The following is a 26845-nucleotide window of genomic DNA, read 5'->3' on the forward strand; positions in this document are numbered from 1 at the left end:
TGTGAGAATAGACATCTTTGGTTGTCGGGTGTAGTCGCACTCAGTGGTTTTGCGAAAGTCGTTGTGCCGTAGGGGGCTACAATCCATGACCGGTCCGGCCAAATAATTGCTGGCCTCGAATACTTGCGCCCCTCGTACGTTGAGCCAAGAGAAACTAGTCAATAGTCGAAGAAATCGTCCAAGATGAGCACAATGAGGACAAGTGACGAGAGTAGGGGTTGGGCACCGGAAGCCCAACGTCTTGGTGCAGTTACGGCCCGGGCAAGTTGGATGGGATTCAGGTTGATGAGTTTCAACGCTTTGTGGTCTCGTAGATGCTGCTTGAGGAATGTAAAAGACAGACGAACAAGCGGCACTCCCTGGATAGCATGTATGCGTTGTTTGTCGAAGATGTCACCGGGCCGATGTCACTGAGTTGGGATTGGAAGGGGGTGCCCGTGTCTTTTGTACATATCAATATAGTGATAGTAGTACCGGGGTACACACTTGTTAGACTAATGGACAGCCCTAGGGAATGGATGGCAGGCCAAAGAACGGGAAACTCAGATCAAAGCCCAGGGGCTCGGATTAAACATCCAGAAAGGGGAGTGGTCGAGAGGTTCGCCTCCAGAACCAGCAGCATGTCCACCAGGGACGTCAGGTCGCCAAGGTTGTCATTGAAGAACAGCCGACAGACAAGAACCGACAAGCCAAGCACACTAAGGCCACTACTTAGCCCAAGTTCGTACGCCAAAGTGCTACGCCTTAACCCCACGACGGATAGCGGCCGAGGACGGGTCTGACCAAGGAACCAGTGGATCTGGTGGGAGAGATGGGGAATGAGCCATGACCTCGAGATGCGCCAGGCGTACGCATGGAGTACCGCCTGTGGCTTTCGGTGGCCACAGCCGATACTAATCAACGTGGCCAGCGGGGTTGGGTTTGGTATGTACATATGAAGAGTTGACCGTTTGCTGGCTCGGAACCACTAGCGAAGCTTCACGCCCGCCGCCTGAGCTCTGATCAGACGGAGAGAGGGAGAGAGCCATGACCGCCTCATGAAATGAGAACGGAACGCCATTCCGCTGTATGAATCGCTCCATACTCGACATGTGGTGACATGAAGGAGTCAGGACGTCATGGCGTCCGAAGCCGCAATATCGTAGAGTACGGAGCAGGTCTCTGGCGTTCCGAGAGAAACTCTGGAGCATGTGGAACACACCGGCGCCATCGCCAACTCAGATAGACTGTATTCTACAGAGTGCGAATCGTCCTTGAATGCAGTGCATATGGACACAGACTTGATTGTACATACGGGGGCTTGCTGGTCCTCGGCCCAAAAGCTCCATATTCTCAGTTCAGGAAGTTGGATGGAAAGCCGAAAGAAGCGTGGACGAGTCTGCTGTTGTATGTATGGATGTACATAGGTGAGATGGCCCAGCAAACTCACCTGGGCGTCAAGGCATGGGCCCCTGATGGGGTGGAGATAGAGAGACCTTGAGGGAGGGAGGGGGTGCGCAAGTGCGACGCAAGTCTTGACCCTGGACGGACGAAGATTGAAGTACGTATCCTCGATACGGTTTGTGCGCAAGAATACTGGTAATGTCACATTGACATCCCGCCGCTGGCCCAAGACGATGGGTCTCTTCAACATTAATAGCCAGGGCCGGGCAAGGCTCCTCCTGGGTTGACACAAACGGCCTGGTTTCCGCAGTTGTGTCGAGGGATGCCATGGCAGGAGTTCGGGGATGAGCTAGCAGCAAATCTACTAATCCCGCTAATGTCTGGCTGGTATTTCATCAGCATCAGCCATTTGCCGCGAACGCTGGAGCTGAAAACCTTAAGCTCCAAGTCCCAGGCTCGGGCACTAGGCGATCCATAGAGGGGATATTTCCCAGGACACGGCGGTTTCGATCAAAAATAGCACCGTCCTGGCCAGATTTTGGGTCCCAACATCATCGGGTACTTGGCGCGTATTTAAACGACCTGGGGCCTCGACAAGATGCACAACAGCAATGCGCAACCACTGCCAGTCCTCGAACCGCTCAACCGCCGTCGAACCTGACCCAACGACCAACCTGGCAGCTCCGGTTGCAGGGCCTTTGCCCAGGCTGCTTCGACGGCGGATGGACCACACATTAGTGTCGGACGGTTGGCAACGACGTGGGTGGCGGGGCCAAGAAAACAAAGGAACCCGGCGTGCCTCTGCTTTCTGTCAACCGAGCCATGTCGGCTCCACCAAGCAAGGCAGTTGTTGAACTGGGGCCTTGGGGACTGGCAGTCGACATGGCACTAATAAAAGGCGGCGTCGGGACGCCATCCCCCTGCCAGCAGCAATGTTGTCATTGCCCCTGTCACCGAAACAGCCTCCATTGTACGTGTGACTAGATTTGCCGACGTTTCTGCCATGGACGGAGGGTTGCATAAAGTTGTTTAACCGTCTGTCCGGAGCCCGTTGCTGCTTGACACAACCCTTTGTTAGAACATCTGAAAGTTCCATGCAAATTTGCCTGTAGTCCATATGAGGAATGCCGACATGCGAGCCATCAGTCGGTGATTAGCCCAGTATCTCTGTTGGTCTCCTCATAACACACCAATATAGGATCGTGAAGCACAACCAGTTGAAGTCATGGCATCCAGACATTCGTGGCTATATCATAGATGTCGCTTGTGCAGAGGTTGAACACTCGAGTAATGAATCCCGCTGTCTTGGGTTTCGTGTCAAGAATATGTACCGCGATAAGTCGCGCCAAGGAGGAGTTCGCGTGTTCTGGCATCTCTTTGCGTTCCTGGGATGTCTGGCACATCCATCAAACAGTGACACTACCAAGCCTGCCCTGACGGCACTGATGGCGGTTTAGGGCCTGTTGAACGCTTCCACGTCTTGCGTTGGCCCTGCCCTAGTTCTTTTCCCTTCTTCTTTTTGACACCCCCCTTATCTTCCCACGCCAACGCCACACCATGCGCGTGCCGTGATGCTGGGTCGACGGTGTGAGCGAGCTGTCTCCAGCTATTTGACTTTTCCAAGAATTTCCCCAGGGAACTACGTAGCCATTGTCTCAGGCAGCATGTCCCCACCCTTGTCCTTCAAAGATGTTGAAGCAGTAGTAGTAGTATACTTCGAGGCGGCGACACTCTCAGACACCGGTCCCTATTGTCAATGTGGAGTTTAGCAAGAATGGGTAAACATATGTGCATATGTATGTATGCATTTTAAGATGAAGATCGTGCGTGCACACACACGATTTCTCCCGGCCATTGCAAGATAAAATGTAGCTAGCTGCTTGGGTGCATTAGCCGTGTCCGATGAGAGTGACAGGTCCATCCACAGGAGCACTATGTACATGCTTCACCTGCATGGATAGTTCCCCACGGGCTTCTTGCAGAGAGATGGAGCAGGGGGCGAGCAGCGGTGTCATGGGAGGTTGTCAAGTCAAAATGGCTTTGATGTCCAGGTTGCGCCGTCGTCTGGAGACAATCCCACTCGGAATCGGCTTTGAGAAGAGTCAGTCCGTATTGTAGATTCCGTATTCGTGGCGTATGGCAGCGACGAGGCAAACGCGTAGACTGAGGGCCCCTGTCAATCCTGCATGTTGACAGTCGTTCCAAGATCCGGGTTGCCCAAGTCAGAAAGCTGTGTCAGCGAAATTCTCGAGATGCGACTGGACGGCCAAGTTCGCCAGCCCACAAAATGGGGGAGTGGGCGATCTCGGGGTCCAAATCGAGGCAAAGCTGAGGCTCATGGGGCGACCTGTCAGTGCAAGTTCGCTCCACGGAGCATTCCTAGCCACGTCCATACGGCATTTACGCCTCGCGGAGTTTTATATACTAGTACATGTTAAATCCTATGCGTCGGGGAAACTCTGGTTGTCTGGAAACGACGTTAGCTATGCGGACAGAAATAAGGGCGACAGTAAGGTTTACACCGGCGTGGCCTGGTCGACAAGCAACGTCCAACCATGAGTATGCGTGTATTTGTGTTGAGGTCAATTGACATGGCTGGGCATCGGAGACGCACGTGGACGTTTGGCTGAGAAGCATATTCGTCGGAGTACACTGTCACGCTTCAAAGGTCTGACCAAAGGGGAAGGAACGCCGGAGCTCCTGCATGTCCTGCATATGCCGCATGCAACCTCGCCAACACGTCTGGTAGACTTTACAATGTGTATCATGCCCCTCAGTCCTGACAGGATAAACCCAACTCAATCAGAGAGATTCTATCAATTGCACACATCGTATAAGCACAGTTAAACATCGGCATTTCTGACATCGCAGCGCGTCAATGCGCCCGCGTCTACTGCGTTCTCTCCGTTTCCGATGAACAATTGGATGGAACATCGACCCTCTGCTTCAGAATTTGATATCAGCCCAGCCAACAGCTGTTTTGTCCAGCCAAACTCGAAATCAACTTGCGTATGATTTACGGCTTGCGCACCATCTCGTTTGGACCTCAGACATGACTGTATGATATCCGACGAGCTGTACCAGGTCTCTGGAACAGTTACTGTCCAAAGAGGTCAGCTTACTTGATGAAAGCTTACACTCACCAGTTCTTCGACAAAGAAACCCACACAATTGCCACCATATCCTAGCCAAGTGTGGCCAAATATGCCAACTAGAGTGCTTCTCCTGCATATATTTTGTACCGAGTACAAATGCAATACCACAAGTGCAACATTCCGCCATCTACGAAGTAATGTGCTATGGAACTGTACCCCTAGTACATCAAATACAACGAACAAGCCGTCTTCTCACAGGGAGATGGCTCAATTTAATAGTACGGAAATCAGCAGAGATGGTCAGTGGGAAACATCCGCGTACCTGGCGACCGTTCAATTCAATTGGGGGGCGATTCCTGTTCGTCAAGTAGTAGTATTCCCGTCCTCGAGAGACTGCCGTCTCGACGTCGATACTCAATAGCCATTGGTTGTTACCCGACAACTTGACGGGACGTTTTGGCATAATTTAATGAAGAAACCAGGGGTCCCCTATGGTTCAACCACCATCCAAGCCGGCCCCTTTATTTGCTTCACAGTGGATTCCGACGGGGGTGTTGAGCGACTTCCCTCTGATGGGCCATCCGATGGACGCATGTCACCCCATCCGAAGCCGTGGCGCCTGTAAGGCTTGTCGACCAAATGCAATCCTCGTCATGGGGCATGGAGTCACGGAGTTTCCCGTCCTCATAGGTTCGATCAGTAATCTTTGTGTGCCAGATCTGGTGGAACCCGGCCTCGACGACCGGTTAGTGTTGCCAGTCAAACTGCTGATAGTCAAGGCCAGCAATCCGGCCCGCAAACAGCCCGCCAGTTTGCTTGTGGATCTTTGGTCTCGGCGAGCCTCACACACCCCAAAGGCTGCCAGCTTACCAGGGAATCCCTCCTATCAGAACCCTGCTTCAGCCAGAACCTGCCACAAAGAGCTGGCAGCTTAGTGCTTGGGGCCTCGAACTGGAAGATCCATGTCTATTCGGCCCCGTATTGGCCGAGTAAGATGTGACAAGCACGATATTGAAAATTCATCTGCGACGGCCAACTCATAAATGCGGCCTTGAAGCGCTACATATTTTCGGTCTTTATACGCGATGCTGCGATAAAGGCCGTATGTACTCCGTATTAAGTACGGAGTACTCAATCGTCGTTATGGGCTTTTTTGGCAACTCCATGTGTACTCTTCCCAAAAAAAACGGATTGCGGATGAGACTTGCTTACGAATGCCTCGGTACCGTCTGTACGACAATACGGCACAGAATCACAGGACTCACGAAAGGATTTGTGTTAAGAAGAGTCTTCGATGCTTGTTTCACATTATCCCTGGCAAGGGTTGAACCAAATACTATTCCCCCAAAGCAAGGCATAATAAGCTGCAAACCAAGTTGACAGGTCTAGTCGATCCTAGTGAACACGATGACAACGGTACCCCATGCTCCAAACTCAACAAAATAACGCTAGTACTACATATTATGTACCTATGTACATACAATTCATTCTTGCGCTGTCATCATTGCCCACGACATGTTTGCACAACAGACTCCCTTGCCCCAATCCAACCCCAGCTCTTATGTATGTCACTGTTTCAAAAAAGGTCAAGCCGGCCGCTCTCAACCCATGTCGCGCCCGTCTCGCTGTGTCCCACGACATGAGCGTTGTCAGTAATTACTAGCTGTTTCTAACAATACATACGATGGCTCACGGGAAGCTGAAGTCTCAACTACACGTGTATCTCACATGTCGTGGCCAGCTTCGCATTGACAAGAGAACTGCTCATGCCGCCACATATCCGTGTCGGCCGCAGGCTCGATGCTCAGCGGCATTGCTTCGTGTGGCGTATCACAAGCATCTTGGACCCGACAACACATTTCAACTTGGACAACTCACGAGGGCCACCATAACCGCCGTGGCGGTGTTCGGGAATGTGCATCCAAGTCGATCTGCAATGTACTACTCCCCCTAGAAAGATGAGATATTGCGTCTGAAAAAAGAGAAAGAGAAAAGGGGGAGGGGGGTGTGCAGAAGGATCAGAAGGCTCAGATGAACACAACTCCCTACGATTTTTGTCCCGCCTGGTACTTAGTTCCCATTGGTCACACGACGACCAGCACTCCTTCAGAAATCGGCAATTCTAAACAAGGGAAATAATGGCCGATTTGGGACAAAGCCTCTCCACTCATGTGTGTTTGACAGCTGCTCGCAAGGTCGACTGAAGTGGGCAAGGGGGGCAGCGTCGTTTGGGCAATCCCAACCAAAATTACGACTGGTTGCCGGAATGACATCAGGTACGCACTAGTATCAATGATGTTTGCTTGGCCCTGAAACCTGTGGCGGTTGTCGGTGGGAAAGGGTCTGAATGCTACGGTAGTTGACGCCGCAGTGGCGTTCGCTAGTCGGAACTCAGATCTGTTTCCAGCTCACCTTGTTCAGATTCCGGTTCCGATGGACTGGTACCACGTCTCCGCAAACTGACTCGATGGATGCGCAACGTGTTTCGGTCAGCGTTTCCCCAACTAGAGATGCAGCGTTGTAGGCCGACACGTTAGAGGCACAAGCCGGGGTCGCCGTCTCTCTAACAAGCCTTTTCCACAAGGGCTGCTCTGCTGTACAAAGCGTTCAAAGGTTGCAAGACGGAGAGGCGACCGGAACCAGGAGCCAGGAAGGTGGATGGCATGACGACACTTACACGCGCACGGCATCGAGTAATCGCACAGAGCGTTTTCTGCGCCGTTCGGGAAATTTTCTCGGCCGAAGCATTCCGTGTTGCAGCGCATCGTAGGGTAGGTATCATGTGAGGCTGTATTTTGCGCCGTATCGCACCAAGTTTACATGGGACACATAAATTTTGTGAGAGCTGGCTGTGTTTCTTCGTCCGGCCCATGTATTTCAAATCAAATTCAAGTCTCGATACGTTAAAGAGTAGGCCGGCACTCATAGAAGCTTTGCAAGGGTATCTATCTCCGTGCAGGGTCTCACAAAGGCATGGAAATGTTGTCCCCTCCCGTCCCCTCCCTTCAAGCTGGCGTAAAGCATCAAGCTGTGTGTATTGTCACACGTACGTATTCACTGACATCGATCTCACGTGTATGAGAGACATGGAGGGATGTGTGTGACGACTCTGGAACCGAGCAGCAGATACGGGTTGTGTGGTGGCATGGTTTGTGAAGCCTGATGGGAGACATTGGCATCTAAATGGATGTGCTGTGCGACGGGCACTATAACTCCTGTGCGATATTCGAAAGACCACTAACAGATTATCCATCCGTTGAGTTATCGACAAAGTCTGTCCCACGGCCTGGAGTCTTGTATGAGATGGAGCGAAAATGCTTACTGCATATCTGCTTCCATTCTACAAGCCAGCGCCACCTCTTGGTGAATGAAGAAGACCATTCAATTGGAAATCCTCCACTGAAATATCCTGTACTTTACGCATCTGCAAGCTGGCTATGCCTCAGAAAACTAGTTCATCCCTCTGACATCTGGAATACGAAGTCTTCGTTCCGCTACATCCATGACCAACTCAACGCCAGCACTTACATCAACACACGCAACACCAGCATCACCATCGTGTAACCACACCTCTTGAGAAAAAACAGGCACAACAGTCCACCCCTGCCTCCACAAGCACAGGGAATTCTCGATTTTGCACTTGTGCGCCGCCGTGCCATGTGCCATCCCTCGTGAGCGGAGCGGGAAAGTCGCACAAAATAAAACGTCAACGGGGCTAACGATGCCGGTAAATTATGCCACGGCAGACCAGATGTTCTGCTGCCAACTACATGCACGAAGCCATGCTGCGAGATTGTTTGTGGCATGGCTTGCTTCTCTCCGTCAGCGTCCCTCGCCCCTGTGCTGAACCTCCACGCCTGGAGGCACTGTTAAACCGGCGCAACAACCATGAGGGCTGAATCTCATCCAAAGACTGGAAAGCGAGAAGCTATTATTACATGATCTCTGGCTCCTTTCATTATATGACTTGTGTGACCCTGAATTCGAAACAGACGGCTTAGGCTGTCTATAGCATGGGTGGGGGAGAATAAAAATTCAAGCGTCAATGCCACGATGCCCGTAATCACAAGTACAGGACAGCGTACTGCAAGATGCTTGCTTATACTTCGGGCGAGGATAAATATAGCTTGCCAGATAGTGTAAGCCGTGTTTCGAATGCTGACACGGCCCAGAATCCTCAGAGACCCGGGAAATAACGTCGTACGAGCACAAAAAGCGTGCAACGTACCACCACCCGGCACCGGGAACCAATAAGCTGGCGCGAAGGCGGCCTCGTTGTGAGAAACACCTTGTATAACAAATGGGCGAGAAGTTGTGCAGTATGATGCTGTGCTACATGGAGGCATTGACTACTATATGACAAGGCGGATAACCGGGAATTCAAGGGGAAGTGGGAAGATGCCTTTCGCAAGGTGAATGCGGGATGGTCTCTCTTGATAAGACTGTTGCAAAAGTATACAATCACCCCTAGGCTAACCTATTCCCGAGCCCAGAGGCGCTGCTGATATTTTGCACCCCCTCCCTATTAACGTGTACTTTACATGCAGAAATAAAACCTTCTCCTAGATGACATGGCCCCCAGTGACAAAACCAACTCCAGATGCATAGCGCCTTTGTATATCGTCAGCCAAATACCATTCCTAACCGTGGCCGAATACCAAGAAACTTAGTAAGAATGTAATATTTGACCTTCACCGCCGGAACATCTTGTGCAAGAGGCTGCCCCCGCGGATGCCTGTGTTATCCCCGGGCACGTTTGACTCCGGGGAGTCTGAGATTCGAGACGGTGAAGCTCCTTGTGTTGAGCCATCTTTAGTCACTTCGACATACTCGGCGTCGAAATCTTGTTCTTGTCGTTTGCTCAAGTACCCCTCGCCGTAGTCTTCTGAGGGCATCTTTGAATGGCCAGGTGCAAATGTAAAGGGCGGAAAAGCTTGCACGGAGCGCATCTTCTCCAAGCCACGGTCAAGATATTCCACCAGGCCGGCCTTCGCCTGGAAGTCATCCGCGCCCAAACTACTCTGTTGAATATCCATTGCTTTGCTGAATAAAGCCCCGCAGCGAGCTTTAAACTCAGCTTCTAGATCTTTTTCCTGAGACTCCAGCGCATCAAATCGCTCCGGCGTTTGTGTAGGAGAGGTGGACAAGGGTCGCGCCCGATCTTCGCTCTCTACTTGGTCTAGCCAAGACGAGTACTCCTCCTCAATCGTTTGTCTGTCCGTCTCTGTTGTCAGAACTGTCGCTTGGCTGCTGACCCAATCCTTGGCTTGCTGTGTCATCTTAGTCCCAACAATATACTTGTCAAAAGTCTGGCAGAATTCTCGGTAATGGCCGCGTAGGATGAAACATTGTCCCACCCACCCGTGTTCCCGCAACTTTCGAACGATGAGTTCTGCAGCGGGACACTCCCATGCAGATTCCAGTCCACGACCGTAGAAGACAATACACTTGGCCGTGGGCCACTGTGATAACTGTTTTCTTCCTTGTTCGTCGGGTATAGCATGCTCAATCAGATCCAACGGCGCAGATTGGAGAAAACTTCTTGGAGTGCGAAGATGAATTGCTCCGTAAATGTGTGACCGCTCATACTCGATAGATGATCTCAGGTCAAATAGTAATGCATCTCCGGGTAGGGAAAGTTCTAAAAGCCGGCTCAGATCGGCAGCCAAGATCATTCTCGGCCCATTAGTGGCTTCGTATACAACATCCTTGAGCTTCATGTTGGCCAGTTTATTGGATATTAAATCCCTCTCTCGGCGATGATGGAACCACACCTCGAGGTGCCAAAGTTCAATACCCAGATTAGACGCTAGGAAAGCACTCTGAGCATCGTTTGGAAGAGGCTGTTCTTGGTAGTACTCTTCCAACCGCTGCTCTACATGGGATGCGAATTTCTTCGGCTCGGGGACGTTGTCGCCGAATGTAGTTCTTCTCATGGATTGCTGCTGATTCAAAATCATTTGCCGGGTAATGATAGGGTTACCACTGCTCATGGGAGGGCCTGTTGCCTGCCGCTGCAGTGAGCTGAGCGACGTACTAGAAGCCACTGGCCCCATTGACCGTTGAAGACTGCCGGGGGATGAAGATAGGGGAGAAGCTGGCCCCGCCGGCGTTGGCGGTTGACTAGCGGATGCAATGCGTGAGCTACCATAGGCAGACTCTCTTGAGGAGGAACCATATGCCGCTGCCCTGGACGGAGACTGGAGAGACACATGTTCCGTAGCAGCAAGTGTTGTGCCTGACACGCCGGTAACAAAGGAATATGTGTCATTGGTCAGTTCTCTCTGGCGTTGCTGAGCGGCACATGGGACGAGAATGCGCTGGGGCTGTTGTTGTTGTCTTTGGATAGCCAAATTGTTGGACCGAATGAATGCGACAAATGACACGGCGGGGTCTTCAGGCAAGAGATCCCAGACCATGACGGGTATGGAAAGGAGCATCATGGTCGAATGACTCTTGAAAACGCCCTGGACTTTGACGTACTTTGCCATGGCGGGAAAAGCATTCAGCCACTGCTCCCAGGCATTGATGTCTAGACGCTGGTCATCTTCCAATGCCAGTGATATCATTACGTGGGGTGCATCTTCATTAGGCTCGCTCGAAGCAAGACCATTGGCGACAGGATCTCCCGAGTCTGCGGCTCGTCCTGTTAGTAATGGCGGAGCATGATGAGAAGTCATCGGTTCTGGGGCCTTCTCGGGCGGAAGCAATCGTGTCATCTCAATGCTAGGGGCTTTGTGGTTGGCCGTCATCATGAAGTGAACAGGGGTTGACCGTGCTTCAAAATGCTTCCCGTTGATCGTAATGGGACGAGGGTGCTTGAGGCGTGCCAAGACCTCTGCATGAAGCATGGCGGCCGAGAAACTTCGTAGGCGCCATTCCTGAAGAACCTCAATCAGAGCGTTTGTGAAAGAGTATCGCCCGGGATCTGGAGCTATAGCATCCCAACTTGAAGCCGAGATTGTCTCTGTAATGCTGTTGCCGTTGGGGAAGGTCGCGCTGGCAGCTCCGGCACAGCAATCCAGAAGGATAAGAACATCCGACTTGGATCGCTCAAGAAGCGTCTGAATAGCAGACCATCTGGGAGGTAGGTATTAGAGCGGTTCGGATCATGTAGGAAAGTCAAGATGCACTTACTGTAGCCAAGGAGACTCTGCATCCCGGGTTCTAAATCACGCGTGTTAATATGCGTTGCATGAAGTTGTGGTTCCAGCACTTACGCGCACCAAGTGCTTTGTCTCGATTCGTCAATCCGTGCATGACCCCCATAGTATATTAAGAAAAGGGTATCTTGTGATTCGTGTTCTCTGATCAACTGGCCAACGCGCATCATCAGCTCCAAATGCGAGTTTTCTGACGGTATGGCAAATATATCGGTTCCAAAGGTGTAGTCCTCCCGAAGACACCTTTCAAGATCTTCCAATTCTGGAAGAACAAAGAGATCGTCGGAGCCCCAGTGTAAAAGTAGAGCCTGGACCTTTTTGTATCTCTGAGAAGTCCGGCCTCTATTTGGAAAGGCCCGCGTCGCTGACTGAGTGAGATCTGGTATTAGTCTCTTGAAGTGTATGAGTAGGGAGTGTTGGTGAGTGAGTGGACCAACATCTTCGAGTCTCCGAGCAAAAGCGCCGATATGCTTCACGTGAAAGCTGGTACGGCTAATGTCATGTGTCGCCGACCTTGCGGACCCATCAGCAGACGCGCTCATGGGCTTGGAGAAGAGATATATGTCAGTGCCATCTTGAACAACAACGCTCGGCAGACAGACTACGAGAAACCTACGGCTGGTCCTCCTTGCCGTGTCCCATCTCCATCCGCAGGTCTCCTAGACCGGATCGTATAATACGGTTGCTGGTCACCCATGGTGCTGGACCTTGCAGCTGCGGCCTCTGCTGTCGGGTTCGGTACTGAAATATGCGATTCCTGGTCCCCACGGTGCGATGCTGTTGGGGACGAACAGATGAGCCGTTATCGAGGCAGAGGAATATCTGGCAGACGACGCACACTCATCGTAAATGCAGTCAGTCCCGTTTATAGTCGCGTGGGCACTCGAGGCAGAATTGATTGTGAAAAGAGATACAAGTGGCGCAACGCTGCCAGAAGTGCCGATGTGCTCGAGATATGAGTCGGTTGACATGTCGTCAAGCGGCGAGACCGCATGGCCTTTGGGGGTCTTCGGTCCCCAAAGCGGTTAGACTGGGGCACCCGGTGGCCCAAAGAGGTTGATGAAAGTTGATGAGGTATGAGGCAGCTGGTAGGTACCTCAAGTACTTCAGTACTACTTTGGAGTATCAACTAGTACTAGAGCGGGGCTTGCAAATGATTTGTGTAAAACCAAAGTGCTCGCTATGAGTACTTTACATTAATTAGCACACACCTGGGCATTGGTATGCACACGGGACAGGCGCTTCAATGGTACCAGGTGCATGGTGCTTTCGGGATTGATACCCGGAGAACGGTGTGAGGTCATAACGGGAAATCCTACAAGCTGGGGGAATAAACTTTAGAACCAATTGGCCGTCTCTGTTAATGTAGATTCCATCCATCCATCCGCACATCGAGCCATCTTCCCAGACATGGAGCATGTCAAACTGCATCACACACGTTACACCCTCAGACAGACGCCAGTCCTTCGCACTGCATGGGCTGTACATGCATGTTTCGTGAATACGTACTTAGATGTACTCCATCCGAACGTGAGAACCCCATTTACTTGATTTCCCAGGAGTACCTGGGTGCTTCGTCATGTCACGCCGGTCCATGATGAACAACAACAGAAAATTAGCCCAGTCACCAGCGGCTGTATTTCTATCTATTTGCTTTCGTCCTCGTTGCCAGCCCGACATGTACACCTGCACAATAGGGAAAACTCAACTCCCTTACCAGAGGGATAAGACAACACAATGTTGTACGGCGCAACGCGGCCTAAATTGTCGACATGTACGGGAGTGTACTCCGTACCGAGTAGACCAGTTGCTGTTTCCAAATTAGGAACCAACATCTAAAGTAGCTTGACATCAATCTCGTAACCCAGTGAACCCACTGCCGGGTGTCACCAAATTGACAGCCGGAAACCTGTAATCGTGCCCACTGCGGCCACTGGCCTTTAGCTGCCCTCCATGTCTGGAAGGAACTACTCCGTAGGAGGCAGCACTCGAATGCACGGTAGTGTGGGGCCATAGAGCCATGACCAAGGTGGGTGGCATCTGGCCATCTGCACCAGGTTGGCGCCCCGCCCGTCGACCAGCCAATCAGGCGCGTCGCCTCGTCGTCCATTTCGATGACACGGGCCCATCTCCACCTGTCCTTTGGCCTTCAAACCGACACCGAAGCACGGAACCAGGACAAGGCAGCAAAGCGCTATCTGTCGACTGGTTCAACCACCGGCTGTGTCTCCCGATTTGAATGTCGGTCTAGTAGTACCTGGAGCTTGGATCTGGCACACCTGCCTATCATTTCGGTCCTTTTGCCTTTAGGCACTCTTTTTGTGTTGCTCTTTGCTCCCTTGCTACCAGCGCTCCCGTCGGGCCCCCTGACTTTCGCATCACCCTCTCCCAGGGGGACACGAGTCGGAGCAACATGAAGGAGAGAGTCACATTTGTCCATGCCCAAGGGGTCGATGTTGACCCTGGGCTCCTCAAAGTCGACGCCAACCAACTTGACGGGCCCTCGGTAAAGGCGGCCCGAGAAAACAGGCTAACGGTTGAAGTAGCTGAACTACCACCGGAGCTTGCTGGCCTCCTTCACGCTTACCGAGATATCAGCATTCGGTGGGCCAGCCCGTTGACCTATGACACGGTTGAGCCTTTTACTTCGCGGTTGTCGCCAGGTCTTCATGTGTTCTCTACACCAGCTAGCGAGAACACTGGACATGACCAGTAAGTGAAGAGCTTGCTTGTTTTAACAGAGCCATCTGGCATCTTGTGCAGGTGCAAAATGTTGATTAGCTTGCAGGCTGAGGCTGTGTACTTCTCTACAAGCCTTTGGCTCAATAGACTGCATGTCAGCCGAGGTTTGTCAATAACATTTTCCAGCCTTTGACCTGTTAGAGCTAGTGGTTTTCTGACTTGATGGCATCGTTAGTCGTTTACAACACATGGCCAAGGGCAATCTTTTAACCCTCCAGCTGCCACCTTCCACCAGGAACTTGAGGATCTGTCAGCCTTCATCGACTGGGTCACCAAAGAGATATGTTCCAAGGAAGACTCTGTTTGTCGGAGCCGGGCCGAGGCATTATCTGATGCCGTGAGCTTGGATATTTTGTGGGACTCGACACTTCGAACTTTGAGGATCTCATCATTGTTCCCGTTGACTGAGCAAAGCATCAATGTGGCTGGCTCTTCCACTAGGCGAACAGAGGTCGGCGTCTTTTCCAAGGATACGCCGCCTAATCAAAAGCCGCACGAAATAGGAGTATCTGGGTTTCTCACTGTTCTTGGCGAGAACAAGAAGCCTTCTGGAACACTGTTTGGTTTCCCATCGCGACATCGCGTCGCCGACGCTTATTTCTCATCCGACTTTGTCTCCCCCACAGGCTTGCACCCAACTTTGCGATTGACATTGAGCTCAAATATACCGCCGCCCACAGAGGATGAATGCGGTCTTCACGCATACTTTACTCTCCCCAGGACAATTTTTGCAGATCGATACCAGTTCGCCGACCAACTTTTCTTGGCGTCCAAGAACTTGACAGCTTCAAGGTACACCAGCCTCCCTGTTGACTTGGAGGCACCAGCATATACCACAAAAACATGGGGCTCAAGCGTCTTGCTGCAATTAGCACCTCCCAGCTCCAATGAGCCGGAAAGTTGGACAGCTGAGGTGCCTCTGCATCTTCGCTACCTTGAACCGTCTGTGAGCGGCAAAGTCGACATTGAGATTCCCTACCCAGCTGTGTTCTGGGCATGTGAGTCCGGGGCTCACGTGGACTTATCCAACAATCCCTTTGACAGGACTCGGCTGGGTTACGATGGGCTATTTAGCGAGAATACGGTGTTTTGGCATGCCACGCCGCAGCCTGCTACGGGAGACAGGATCATGACGCCCGTCTCGGTACCAGTTTTGAAGGAAGATGGGGCTTGGCTGGTTGGATTTGGAACTGCAGCAGCCGTGGCGCTGGGTTTCGCATGGGTATTATGGAAGTTGGCTGCTGTATTTGCGGTCTCTGGGTATGGGAGCCTGGGCAGCGAGACACAAATGGAGAGCAAGAAGAGGAAGTGAAGCGATAGAAACACTGTGCGCAGGTTTCTCATGTGCAAATTGGGGGTCCTTCGCATTCGTAACATGAAGGCAAGAATACAGCAATTATTTTTTCTTTGTTGTAAACCTGACCGAGACTTGCCCAGTGGACAAAACAAGCACAAGTACTCTGCAGTTGGCCCGGTACCTAGTAGTTACAGAGTCCACGTCATCAAGGGCACATCCGTGCGCTCGCAATCCATGCTTCAGGAATGGTAAGACGTGGGCTTCAACTTTGTCTTGGCAGAGTATCATGTATCAGCGCATACATACATATTACCATGGACAAAACAAGGTTGAGCAAGGCCTGCGTGCATAACCACTGACACCATGGGCAATGTGGATGGTTTGGTTTGCGGTTTGCGGTTTGCGGAGAGGATCCACGTGACTGATGAGGAGGACTCGTAATGAGTCGATCGATCTTCATCCGGGTTTAGCGGCGATAAATTTAAAGTCAGCATTGTCTTTTGACGTTTAAGCTTTTGGAAAATCAACCGTACCCAGCCAAAAAGACAATCTTGCTTGGAAAGGAGATAGGAAATCGCCAGGGGATCTATCGATTTTTCTTTATTTATTTTCGTGTGCCATCTGTTCTTCTCTCCAGTCTTTCTGTTACTCCTCCCCATCCGCCCTCCTCTCTGGGACCGAAAAGTTGGAGGGGCGGCCGCGCGCCATGTCGCTCAGTCTGTTCGGTCTGGCTCAACTACAGTCCGCGTCCATGATTTCCGACTATTTTTGATCAGGCCGACTTGGAGGACATTGATCAGACCAAGGGAGGGCCCACGCCGGGGGATTGGTACACCTATGCGGAGTGAGAATGTCGCCTACGCCACCGTCGGTGGATGTGTCTTCGTCAACACCTGATGACAGAACAAGACGCAACATAGCCTGCGTCAATTGCCGCAATTCTAAAGTGAGATACCCTGTATTGTTTGTACTAGTACTGCAACATTTGACGGTGCAGAAATATTCTCCTTTGCCGCACACAATGGGCCAACAGCTGACACGGTGCCTCATGGCTGTGTAAAAGGTGCGATGCAGAGCGAATCAAGCTGCTGGCCAACCCTGCCAACGATGCGCCAAACTCCAACTATCGTGCGTGGTTGACAAGTCTCACAAGAGAGTCACCAAGAGAAGGTACGCCGACATTTAGATGAGCCACGTTTACTTAAGCTTATTGTTGCCGTGCGACACCTTCGTTTCATCCTGCGGCTGCAACAGATCATGTATGACACACTGGCTTACCCACCACCATCACAGCAAGCTGGAACAGCTCGAGCAGGAGTTGAAAAGCATCAAGCAAGTCGTCCAGCCCGCGACCAATGGAGCAGTTCAGTCCGCCTGGACACCGCCAAGCCCGCGCGCCGCCATCCCAGCACTGCCAGAGCAAAAACCCGCGTCGGCTGCCGCCATCAACACGACGACACCACAGACGCCAACACCTCAGCCGGAATCGTCAATTGGCCAGGGACACCCAGGCCAGAGCTCCAAGCGACGTCTGAAAACCGGTCCGACAGAGGCTCGTATCCTAGGAAACCACATCGTGTCTGGTGAGGATATCGATTGGTACTTTACCAAGTGAGTCCCCTTCTGCAACCGTCACAGGCTTTGTAAGAGGCAAGCCTTTGAACATAGCCACGCGCCAAGTGCTCACACAAAGTCGCCCAGATATCTCCAACACTTTCATCGATTCGTGCCGGTCCTACGCAAAAAGGACCCAGACGACTGCTATGAGGCAAACCAAACCCTCTTCTGGCTCGTCATCTATGTGGCCTGTCGACGCTATGCCAGAGATCATTCCCTCTTCCCCTTGCTGACAGACTACCTGGAAAAGAACATTTGGACAATGTCGTCGGTCCCCGCCCTGGATTTTGACGCCGTGCATGCCCTCTTAATCCTGTGTACCTGGCCGATGCCGAATATTCGCTTCGTCGTAGATACATCTCCAACCTTTGCCGGCATAGCGACAACCACAGCTTTGGGACTGGGTTGTCACACAGGGCAGGGGAGGAATTCTCAATTCTTGGTCGGCCTGCGCCAGAATTTTCACGCCACAGACGAAGAGGCTTCTTCCACATGGTTGGCGTGCTGTATGCTCTCACAACGGTATGCTCGCTCTCTTGCCCCCTGTCTCAAACAGCCACGACGATGCGCCTGACACTGATGATAGAACCGCCGCGGGTATTGGCATTCCGCCGCCTTACATACAACACAGCGACTCCAAGGCCAAAGCAGTCCTCGATGCGTCTCAATGGGTCGACCTCATAGTCATGCACGATGTACAACGGTTCCTTAACCGCTTTCACACAAGCATGTTTACACAAGTAACAGCCCACGGCGGCGTCCACGAATCCGAGGTAGCAATGTGGGAGACGGAATTCGAGTCTCTCAAACCCCTCATCACCAAATACGACTCGGGTACGTGTTATATAGATAGCAAGCCCCCCTCGCCCTGCCAGCCCTGCCATCCGTACCTAGCTAACCCACTCTCCCCAGACATATCCCGCTTCTGCCTGCTAGCAGCACAGCTCGAAATCCAGCTATGCTACTTCATATGGCCGCCCAACACCGCCGTGCCGTCGATCAAGTCGCACGCCGTGCGCGTCTTCAACACAGCCCGCTCCATCGTGGCGCACAGCCTCGACCTCGAAACCCGCATCCAGTTCCTCACCCACTGCCCGCAATGGGCCCTCAGGACCAACGTCGACGCCGCCTGCATCATCATCTCCATCCTCCACTCCGACTGCTCGCCGGGCATGAGCGAGCCCGACGCCGACCTCCTCGTCCAGCAGGCTTGCGGCGCCGTCCTCCGCGCCTCCGTGCGCGACGCCGACCTCGCCCACCGCGCGAGCATCATCATGGAGACCTTCTGGAGCATACGCAACCTGGTGCCGAGCTTTGGTGCCGCCCCCGGCGCGAGGCCCGACCGCGCGTCCGCAGGAGTCACCTTTTGGTGTCTGGGCAAGTTTCGCACCGCGCTGAGAGATGCCCAGAACAGCACCGACAGGGTGAACAAGGCGCTGGAGATGATGCGTGAGTAGCGACAGCCACCCCTCCCCACACACCCCCTCTCAAAGTCTGGGACAATGACAAAAAGAGGTGAATTTGCTAACTTTGGCGTGTAGAGGGTCGATGTGCGAATTCCACTCCCTGTACACAACCTAACAGTAGCCAGCCACAGCCTGGAAACCTGTCCTCAGATCCTATCCAAGATGTAGACTGGACCATGTTCATGGACGACTTTGGATGGGCCGGAGACGACGCTGTCTTGTTGGGCTTGCCTTGAGGCCAAATTATTCATATGCATGCATACATCATGTACAAAAGCACTATAATTGGGATTTATTGCATTCACGTGGTGGGCATGAGAGGAATGGATGACGTCATGTTTCGTCCTTAGGGTACAAATAGATTTTTTGGTATTTTAGAATCTATAACATCCAGTGTATTGAATTCAATAGTATTTTCCAACGCCGTGCCGTTTTGCAGCCACTAGTTTCCACTCCCAAACGCCTGCATCATGTTAAAGAAATTCATGCCACATTTTGGCTGCTCAATTAATCATAGATGTCTTCATCCATGTCGTCTCCAATCACCTCGTCGACAGCGTCTTCCTCATCCTCCATCATATCATCATCATCGCTCATCTCGCTGTCAGGATGGTTCGACAAAACCGTGATCTTGTCGTCAATAAGCTCCACTCTAGCAATTTCACCGTCGCGAATGTTGTTTCGGAGAATGAGAATAGCCAGCTTGTTCAGGACTTCCTTCTCAATCAGGCGGGCAAGAGGTCGAGCACCATACGCAGGCGAGTAGCCGGCGTTACCCAGGTGGTCCTTAGCTTCGTCAGACACATCAATCTTGACCTTGCGTCCGTTATCCTCGAGACGTTTCTGGATTTCGGTGATGCGAAGATCCACAATCTTGCGAATCTCCTTGCGTGTAAGTCTGTTGAAGATGACAACTGAGTTGATTCTGTTCAGGAACTCAGGAAGGAAGTAGTTGCGCAAAGCACTCATGACCAGTTCGCGGGTTGAACCGTCAATCTTGCCTTCTTTCGTGCCGGGCCGAGTGAGATACTCAGCACCCAAGTTGGAGGTCATGACCACTATGCAGTTCTTGGCGTCAACAACTCTGCCTTGGCCATCCGTAATTCTGCCGTCATCCATGAGTTGGAGCAGTACAGTCAAGATCTCCTTGGCAGCCTTCTCGACCTCGTCGAAGAGAAGAATTGAGAATGGCTTTCGGCGCAAAGCCTCTGTAAGCTGACCACCAGCATCATGGCCGACATATCCAGGGGGGGCGCCAATCATGCGGCTAAGTGCGTGTCGCTCTTGGTACTCTGACATGTCGAACCGAATCATAGACTTGGGATCATCGAAAAGGAACTCGGCAAGAGCCTTGGTGAGCAATGTCTTACCGGTACCAGAGGGACCGCAGAAGAGGAAGCTGGGAGGTTGGTTTGGATTGGCAAGTCCAGATCGTTGCAAACGAATGGCGTTGGCAACAGAATTGACTGCCTCCTTTTGGCCAACGACGACTTTCCCAAGGACCTTCTCCATGTTGATCAGCTTCTCCTTCTCGGAAGTGCGAAGTCGAGTGACAGGGATGCCGGTCCAACGAGCCACAATCTCGTTGATGTGATCGGCAGTGACAATGTCTGTGACCATGGCCGTTGCAGCTTCGCCGCCGGCAGCATTTAGAGCAGCATCTGCGGCAGCCTTGCGAGCTTCGAGCTCTTTGATGGTCGTTTGTTGCTCAGGAATAGCACCGTACTTGATATCAGCAGCCTTTGCATTATCTCCTATGTTCATGGCATCCTCCAACCGCTTCTCCAATTCATCGAGCTTCAGCTTAGCCTGATGGATCTCCTCGCCTCGCTTGATTTCGTTTTGGTACTTTTCTCGTAGAGGCTCCAACTCCTCCTCAACGTTCTTGGCATCCTTCTTGGCCTGCTGAAGACGAATCTGAGATGCTTCGTCCTTTTCCTTCTCCAATGCCGCAATCTCAATCATGAGCTGCCTGAGCTTGCGCTCAAGGGAGTCGATAATTTCTGGCTGGGACTCGCGAGCGACGCGGACCGCGGCGGCAGCTTCATCGACGAGATCGATGGCGGAGTCAGGCATTCTTCTGGAAGTGAGGTATCGAGCTGCAAGGTTGGCGGCAGCAACAAGAGCGCTGTCAAGGATTGTAACACGGTGGTGTCTGTCGTATCTTTCCTTCAGGCCTCGCAAGATTGATATCGTTTCGGGAATGGTAGGCTCCTTGACCATAACTTGCTGGAATCGTCGCTCAAAAGCAGCATCCTTCTCGACATATTTTCGGTACTCGGCCAAAGTAGTGGCACCAATACAGTGAAGCTGTCCTCTGGCAAGCATGGGCTTGAGCAAGTTGGCAGCATCCATGCCTCCTTCACCAGAAGAACCGGCGCCCATGAGCAGGTGGATTTCGTCGACAAAGAGTACAATCATCTCTTTAGAGTCCTCGATTTCTTTCAAGACTCCCTTCATTCGCTCCTCGAATTCACCACGGAACTTACTACCCGCAACAAGCGCGCCGACATCTAGAGACAATAGTTTACAGTGCTTCAGGTTGTCAGGCACATCTCGGTTGACTATTCGCTGGGCAAGCCCCTCGACAACAGTAGTCTTACCAACACCAGGCTCTCCGATGAGAACAGGGTTGTTCTTTGTGCGTCGAGATAAGATTCGAACCACTCGTCGAATCTCCTCTTCACGCCCAATGACGGGATCGATTTTCTTGTCTCTGGCCATGGCAGTCATGTCGATGGTGAATTTGGCCAAATTCTCGTTTTCTTGTTCAGTGTCAGCGGTCTTGCTGTCCACTCGCTTGGTGCCTCGAATGGCTTGGACAGCATCTTGAACCAGCTTGGGCTTGGGAATGCTGGCCTCTTTCAATGGCGCCTGCATTGAGGGATCGTCGGCCAGGGCAGTGATGAGATGGTCAACGCCAATATATGAGTCTTTTTGGACCTTTTGCAACTCCATGGCTTTCCTTAAGACGGCATGGAAGGAGGGAGCCAAGGAAACCTGCTCTGGCGGAGGATCTTGACTCGGAAGTCGAACGAGAGTCTTCTTCAGGGCCCGATCGAATAGTTGAGGGTCACCGTGAGCCTTCTCGATGACTTGTCGAAAAAGGGTGATTATGCTGTTTTGGGGTGCATTTTGTTGATCCTTTGAGAGGTCGACTGGTGGTTCCAGTAATGAGACGGCAAGATGGACTGGGAGAAGCTGTGAATGTCCATACTGCTCGGCCAGGCTCATGGCGTCTTCGACAGCCTTTTGAGCGCGGTCCGTAAAATCCATTCGGGAAGTCATTGTAGGTCGTGTATGTGTAAACGGTGTATGGTGGTAACAGTTATTGTGCGGGGTGTGTTGGTCTTTCCAGAGAAGCTCGGTTCAAAGAATGTGAGGCTTCTTGTTCACAGTGACGCATAAAAGTTGGGCGCCAGGTAGTGTCTGGTGGGCCAAGGGTATCAGCCTTCAGGGTGATGTGTTTGATGTACGAAGGGAAAAAATGAAGGAGGAGAATTTAACTTCAATAGCCACAAGGGAGGAAATATATCTTCGAGGATGCGGTGGATACACTCGCCCATTGTGCGGAAGAAGGAAGAGCTCTTTGTTGCGGGAGATGAGCCTAGCAACAGCTGGAAGCTGCTCGGATGGCCTGGAAAGCTACCCAGAAGCCACCAGAAGCTTGGAGAGGCTGCGTGATGTCACTCGAAACCTGGTTTTTAGTGCTCCATAGGCGGGGTGCCGTCCCTCTCATTGGACAGTGCCATCTTATCATGACCTGATGGCCCGCTGAAACACCCAACCGTTACGCAGTAAGGGCCCCATGCTTCCCGACCACTTTTTCCGGCTTCCAAGGTCACATGACTGCGCGCAAGTAGGCGTCGATTTTCAAGCTTGGCCTTGGGTGCCCGATTGTATAGACGCCATCTCGAAGCCCGATTTCAACGACCCCCGACCACAATGAATACGACATCACGGCCCCGGCTTGGCCAATGGTCAAGTATAGTGCGCACATGTCTGCGGCAAGTGCACACAGGTCGAGGGAAGGGCTCCCAGGGCCCGGAAGGCCACGGAGAAAAGATCTGGGTTTTTCGACACCGGAGATCCGACCAAATAATCTACTCTTTTGACGAGAGGCTGGACGTATGCCATTCAATCCAGCATTTCCATTCCTACAAAGGAGTCTATTAATTCATCGATACTGACAATTTCGGCGCAGGGGTTCCACGCACTGAAGCAGCTGCCCTTCAACGGCAAAAAGACAAAGCCAGCAAAGCTCCGGAAGGACTACTGGTCGCCCATGGCTTTGATTCAATTCCCCGAGGGCCAGGGGGCTGTCGGACGTTCCGTCTACCAAAAGCTACGCGAATTGAAGCACCTGCACGAGGTGTCCTGGACTGACGAGTTTCGATACAAGTCGCCCCAGGAGTTTACTGCCGCAGACAAGAAGAAAATTGCACAGGAAAAGGCCTCGGGGAATGGTTACAAGCCTGTGCGAAGCAAGGCCGAAAGGGGTATTGCGCTGAATGCGCAAAAGACGAATTCAATTGCTGACATGGCGGCTGTTTTGGCTGGTCATGGAAACGGAAACGAAATTGCTGTTGCGAACACGGCTACGGACGGTCAGCCTGATCCGATTCAGGTTTCTATTAGGTGGGCGAATGATCAGGATAAGGAGTACGCGGAGGCATGGTCTAAGAATGTCACGCATGCGCTACTTGACGAACCGGCCTACACTTCTGGGAAGGAAGCGGAGTCTACGGCCTAGAGAGGTCTACGTCTACACTACGGGTTAAAGCGGAATCTAAGACGTCCATGTGCGGGAGAAAGTAGTGCCCAACTTTCGTTGAGACAAGGGAAAAGAAAATATAGTCGTCAGAGCGACCTGAAATGAACAAAGAGCCGGTGTCTAGGCTCGGGACGGTGTCCGACTCCAACAGCCCTACGCTGCTGGAATCTAATTGTACGAACAGATAGAGGCTACTGGCCATCCATGTACCATATGTAAAATCAAGCTCTGCCAGGGCATATACCAGAAACAACTTGCATCCTGGTGTTTTCATGACTCTTTCGTTTCCTTCCTTTGCGCCTTACATCCAGCTGGCGCTTATACTTTGATGCAATACTGTTTGAGGTACTCATAAAAGGGAATATTAGCATCAACAGTCTCGCGGATGATCTTCTGGGCCTCCTTGCCGTATTTGGCTTCCCAGTCTTGATTTTCGGCCTCAACAGTGAGTGTTTTCTAAGCATAGTTAGCCTAATGGACCAAATATCATTCCCTGGTCCCTTTTTTGTGTTACATCGTAACGTACCTGGGCGTGGGTTCTGCCCTTGAGTTCCCTGTTACTGAGGGCATCATCATGAAAGCCATTCCACTTCGCAAACAGCTTCTTAGCATGCTCCTGATCAGCATCGTTCCACTTCAGCATGCCTGGGTCAAACGCGAGACCCGTTCTCTCGCAGTACTTGCGGATCATGGCTTCAGGGTTATCAAGCAGGTCGTCCGCATCAACAACTGTCAACCGGTCCTTGTCAACGAGACCCCTTTCGATGGCCCAGTCTAAAAATTTGACAAGCTCTTCGTATCCCATCTCGCTGGGCAAGAAGTAATCAAAACCACTGACTTCTCTCAGCGGCGGGATACAGCATCGCCAGTAGGAGGGAACAGAGCGACGGGGATGTCGAATGAGAAATGTGAAGTGAAACTGTTTGAGCATATCAAAAGGAATAACGGTTGGGTTATTTGGTTCTTCGCCGCCGCCGAGAGACGCTGCGATTTGGGCCTTCTCGCCGGGGGCGGGGAAGAGATAGTAGGCCATGTCCTTGATGAAGACGCGTTTGCCCTGGATGACAATGGTAAGCATCAATCCCAGGAAATTGTGTTCGAAGATCGGTTGCGTAACGGCAAGTCTAAATTCGCCCATTGCGAAATCATCAAAGGTCCAACCAACAACAATCTTGTCAAATCTTGCAATATGCAAGATTCGTACAGATAGGGAAAAATCATCTTCCCTGGTTGGGACTAGGCTATTGATGCAAGTTCGGACTGAGGTGAACAGATATAGAAATGCACTACTACGTTCCGTTCCTGCACGTAACACAAAGTATGGGCTTGTTGTAGTACATCCAAGGCTGAAATTGCAGACCCAGATTAACCCGATCGGAAACGGAACTCCTGAGAAGTCTCCACCTCACTTGAGGTATTAACTCGTAACAACTCTCTGTGGATGGCATCATGGCCAGACCAAGCATTGCGCGAGTGGTAGGGCGTGCTTGTTTTTTACATTCAGGCTCCGCCACCCACAACAATAAAATCAGAAACACCGGCGGAAGAACACAGATTTGCACATGAGAGAAAGCGAACCTGTCTTGCCACCTCGTCAAATCCTTCTAGTACGCTCTTGAACGTGGCATCCGATACACCACTTTCTTCGCGGCGAGCAGGGTCGTCCTTGAAGCGCTCACTGACGCATTCTGGGCCGAAGTAGTATGCGTCTCCAAATGGTTCATGCTGGCTAGCCAGTTCGTCTCTACGGGTCATGAAGACCTAGAATCATGTTATTAAAAAAGATGCGACAATGCGGAGGGGAATTTTTCATCTTGGCACTCTCGGCCGTCGACAGGAGCTGTCTGAAGAGCACAGCTTCGATTACCTACACGTTCAAAAGCCGTGGAGCAGGCTCGCGGGTGTGTAATGGTGAAAATTGGTCGAGGTGCCATACTGCGTTTTGTAGGTTGGTGCCGTCTTTGAAAATACTGAGTGTGAATACAACACGGTGCAAAAGAGGAAGCGAGAGAGGAATTTCTTTGGGGCGCAGTGTCGGGGGATGCTAAGTTCTTAAGAAAACGGCCGTGACCAACTTTGGGCAAGACGAGCTGAACTGGGTTCGCAAAGTTGGTACCGGGCCGTCGCTGCAAACTTTGCGCACTGCCCAAGTATCAAAACGTCGTGACGCAAAGAAGATCATCAAATACTGGATCTTCAAGCCACATCCATGTGTTGGAGGAGGGGCGTGTTAATGTCAATGGCTAAAAACGATGAACCGATCCAGCGAGGCTCCATGCAAGGCCGCCCCATCTGGGAGGTCGAGGCTCTGGGATGGAGGGGCGCGTCGGCTCGTCAGTGGCTCGGCAGACACATTGGCGGGCAGCCCTGAAGCACTTATCAGGCACTTGGTACAGAAGTCCTTGGGTTGAGCCGAATCTTGACCCTTTTGCGTTGTTGTATTGAGTACGAAATGGGTGTTCAAATCGACTTGGGCCACGCGGTGCCTGTCGATTGGTCCTTCCCATCTATTCTAGATCGAGTGCACCTGCCATCTTCCAGTATCACCCGAAAAAATGTGTCTGGCACCTGCTCATCTATGTATGTACGTACAAATGCATGTCTATGCTCCACACGTGTCGATAAGCAAGGTTTCCCGCCCGCGGACGGGAAGGAACACCCCGACGGATTCCGCAACCTTGCTTAAAAAATGCGCACGCACTCGGCCTGCTGCTGCGTTATGCATGAACAACCAGACGCTTGGGAGAGGCCAGATACAATATGCCATTACAAGCTGGTCTGACGGTTTTGCTCCTGTTGTAAATGCATATCTCTCAAATCTCCGAACGCAATCAAGTATGCAAACTCTGCCCATCCCATGTGGAGCAGGGTCCAGTCTGCGATCACTGCTTCCCCACATCGTCTGGCCCCAGTAGTCGCAAGGTTTCGGAAGTCGGAGGGGCTGTACTGAAATCTCGCACAATGGCCGACGACCCGATCCATCCGCTCGATCGTGAAGACGACCGGAATAGATCGGTTTGGCGTAGCGCCCGGGAGTCTACTTCCGCTGGTAGCGGAGATCTGGGATACCTAGGATGCATCATTCCCACTTGGCACTGACTCTAGACTTTGGCAACATCAAAATCACGAGCGTTAGAAATTGGGTGGTCAACGAGGGCATGGTGAAGAGCATCAAATTCACTTTTCGAGTCTATCGTAGCGGCGTGTCTACGTACCGTCGCGTCTCTATCCGTCTATCCGTCTATCCATCCGCCCATAGCAAGTCCTAAGCCCCGAGGGTAGCAAATACGCAGTGTATCAACTCCAAG

At 51.9% G+C, this 26845-nt stretch overlaps 7 protein-coding genes across 7 annotated transcripts; 3 read left to right on the forward strand and 4 right to left on the reverse strand.

Annotated features, from left to right (window-relative positions):
- Positions 1-9169: 9169 nt before the first annotated feature.
- MAA_03537 (Rhodanese-like protein) lies at positions 9170-12612 on the reverse strand (the record flags this gene model as incomplete). The annotated part of the gene is made up of 6 exons (XM_007821535.2): positions 9170-11558; positions 11616-11645; positions 11699-12033; positions 12079-12186; positions 12258-12418; positions 12480-12612. 6 exons carry the CDS (start codon positions 12610-12612, stop codon positions 9170-9172), a joined length of 3156 nt encoding a protein of 1051 aa, XP_007819726.2.
- Positions 12613-14054: 1442 nt separating this feature from the next.
- On the forward strand, positions 14055-15695 carry MAA_03536 (protein pbn1; the record flags this gene model as incomplete). Its single annotated transcript, XM_007821534.1, has 3 exons — positions 14055-14353; positions 14405-14487; positions 14581-15695. The coding sequence occupies 3 exons, from the start codon at positions 14055-14057 to the stop codon at positions 15693-15695; spliced, it is 1497 nt and encodes a 498-aa protein (XP_007819725.1).
- A 1246-nt stretch (positions 15696-16941) lies between these two features.
- Positions 16942-18999, forward strand: MAA_03535 (uncharacterized protein; the record flags this gene model as incomplete). Its single annotated transcript, XM_007821533.2, has 5 exons — positions 16942-17291; positions 17349-17819; positions 17884-18131; positions 18210-18746; positions 18839-18999. The coding sequence occupies 5 exons, from the start codon at positions 16942-16944 to the stop codon at positions 18997-18999; spliced, it is 1767 nt and encodes a 588-aa protein (XP_007819724.2).
- Positions 19000-19270: 271 nt separating this feature from the next.
- Positions 19271-22051, reverse strand: MAA_03534 (heat shock protein HSP98; the record flags this gene model as incomplete). Its single annotated transcript, XM_007821532.1, has 1 exon — positions 19271-22051. One exon carries the CDS (start codon positions 22049-22051, stop codon positions 19271-19273), a length of 2781 nt encoding a protein of 926 aa, XP_007819723.1.
- Positions 22052-22708: 657 nt separating this feature from the next.
- Positions 22709-23516, forward strand: MAA_03533 (uncharacterized protein; the record flags this gene model as incomplete). Its single annotated transcript, XM_007821531.1, has 2 exons — positions 22709-22891; positions 22968-23516. The coding sequence occupies 2 exons, from the start codon at positions 22709-22711 to the stop codon at positions 23514-23516; spliced, it is 732 nt and encodes a 243-aa protein (XP_007819722.1).
- A 339-nt stretch (positions 23517-23855) lies between these two features.
- On the reverse strand, positions 23856-24675 carry MAA_03532 (uncharacterized protein; the record flags this gene model as incomplete). Its single annotated transcript, XM_007821530.1, has 2 exons — positions 23856-23993; positions 24064-24675. 2 exons carry the CDS (start codon positions 24673-24675, stop codon positions 23856-23858), a joined length of 750 nt encoding a protein of 249 aa, XP_007819721.1.
- Positions 24676-25037: 362 nt separating this feature from the next.
- On the reverse strand, positions 25038-25292 carry MAA_10975 (fungal specific transcription factor domain containing protein; the record flags this gene model as incomplete). Its single annotated transcript, XM_011412920.1, has 1 exon — positions 25038-25292. One exon carries the CDS (start codon positions 25290-25292, stop codon positions 25038-25040), a length of 255 nt encoding a protein of 84 aa, XP_011411222.1.
- Between the last annotated feature and the right edge of the window lie 1553 nt (positions 25293-26845).

The sequence above is a fragment of the Metarhizium robertsii genome (assembly GCF_000187425.2).
Source record: "Metarhizium robertsii ARSEF 23 chromosome Unknown MAA_Scf_3, whole genome shotgun sequence".
Lineage (NCBI taxonomy): Eukaryota > Fungi > Ascomycota > Sordariomycetes > Hypocreales > Clavicipitaceae > Metarhizium > Metarhizium robertsii.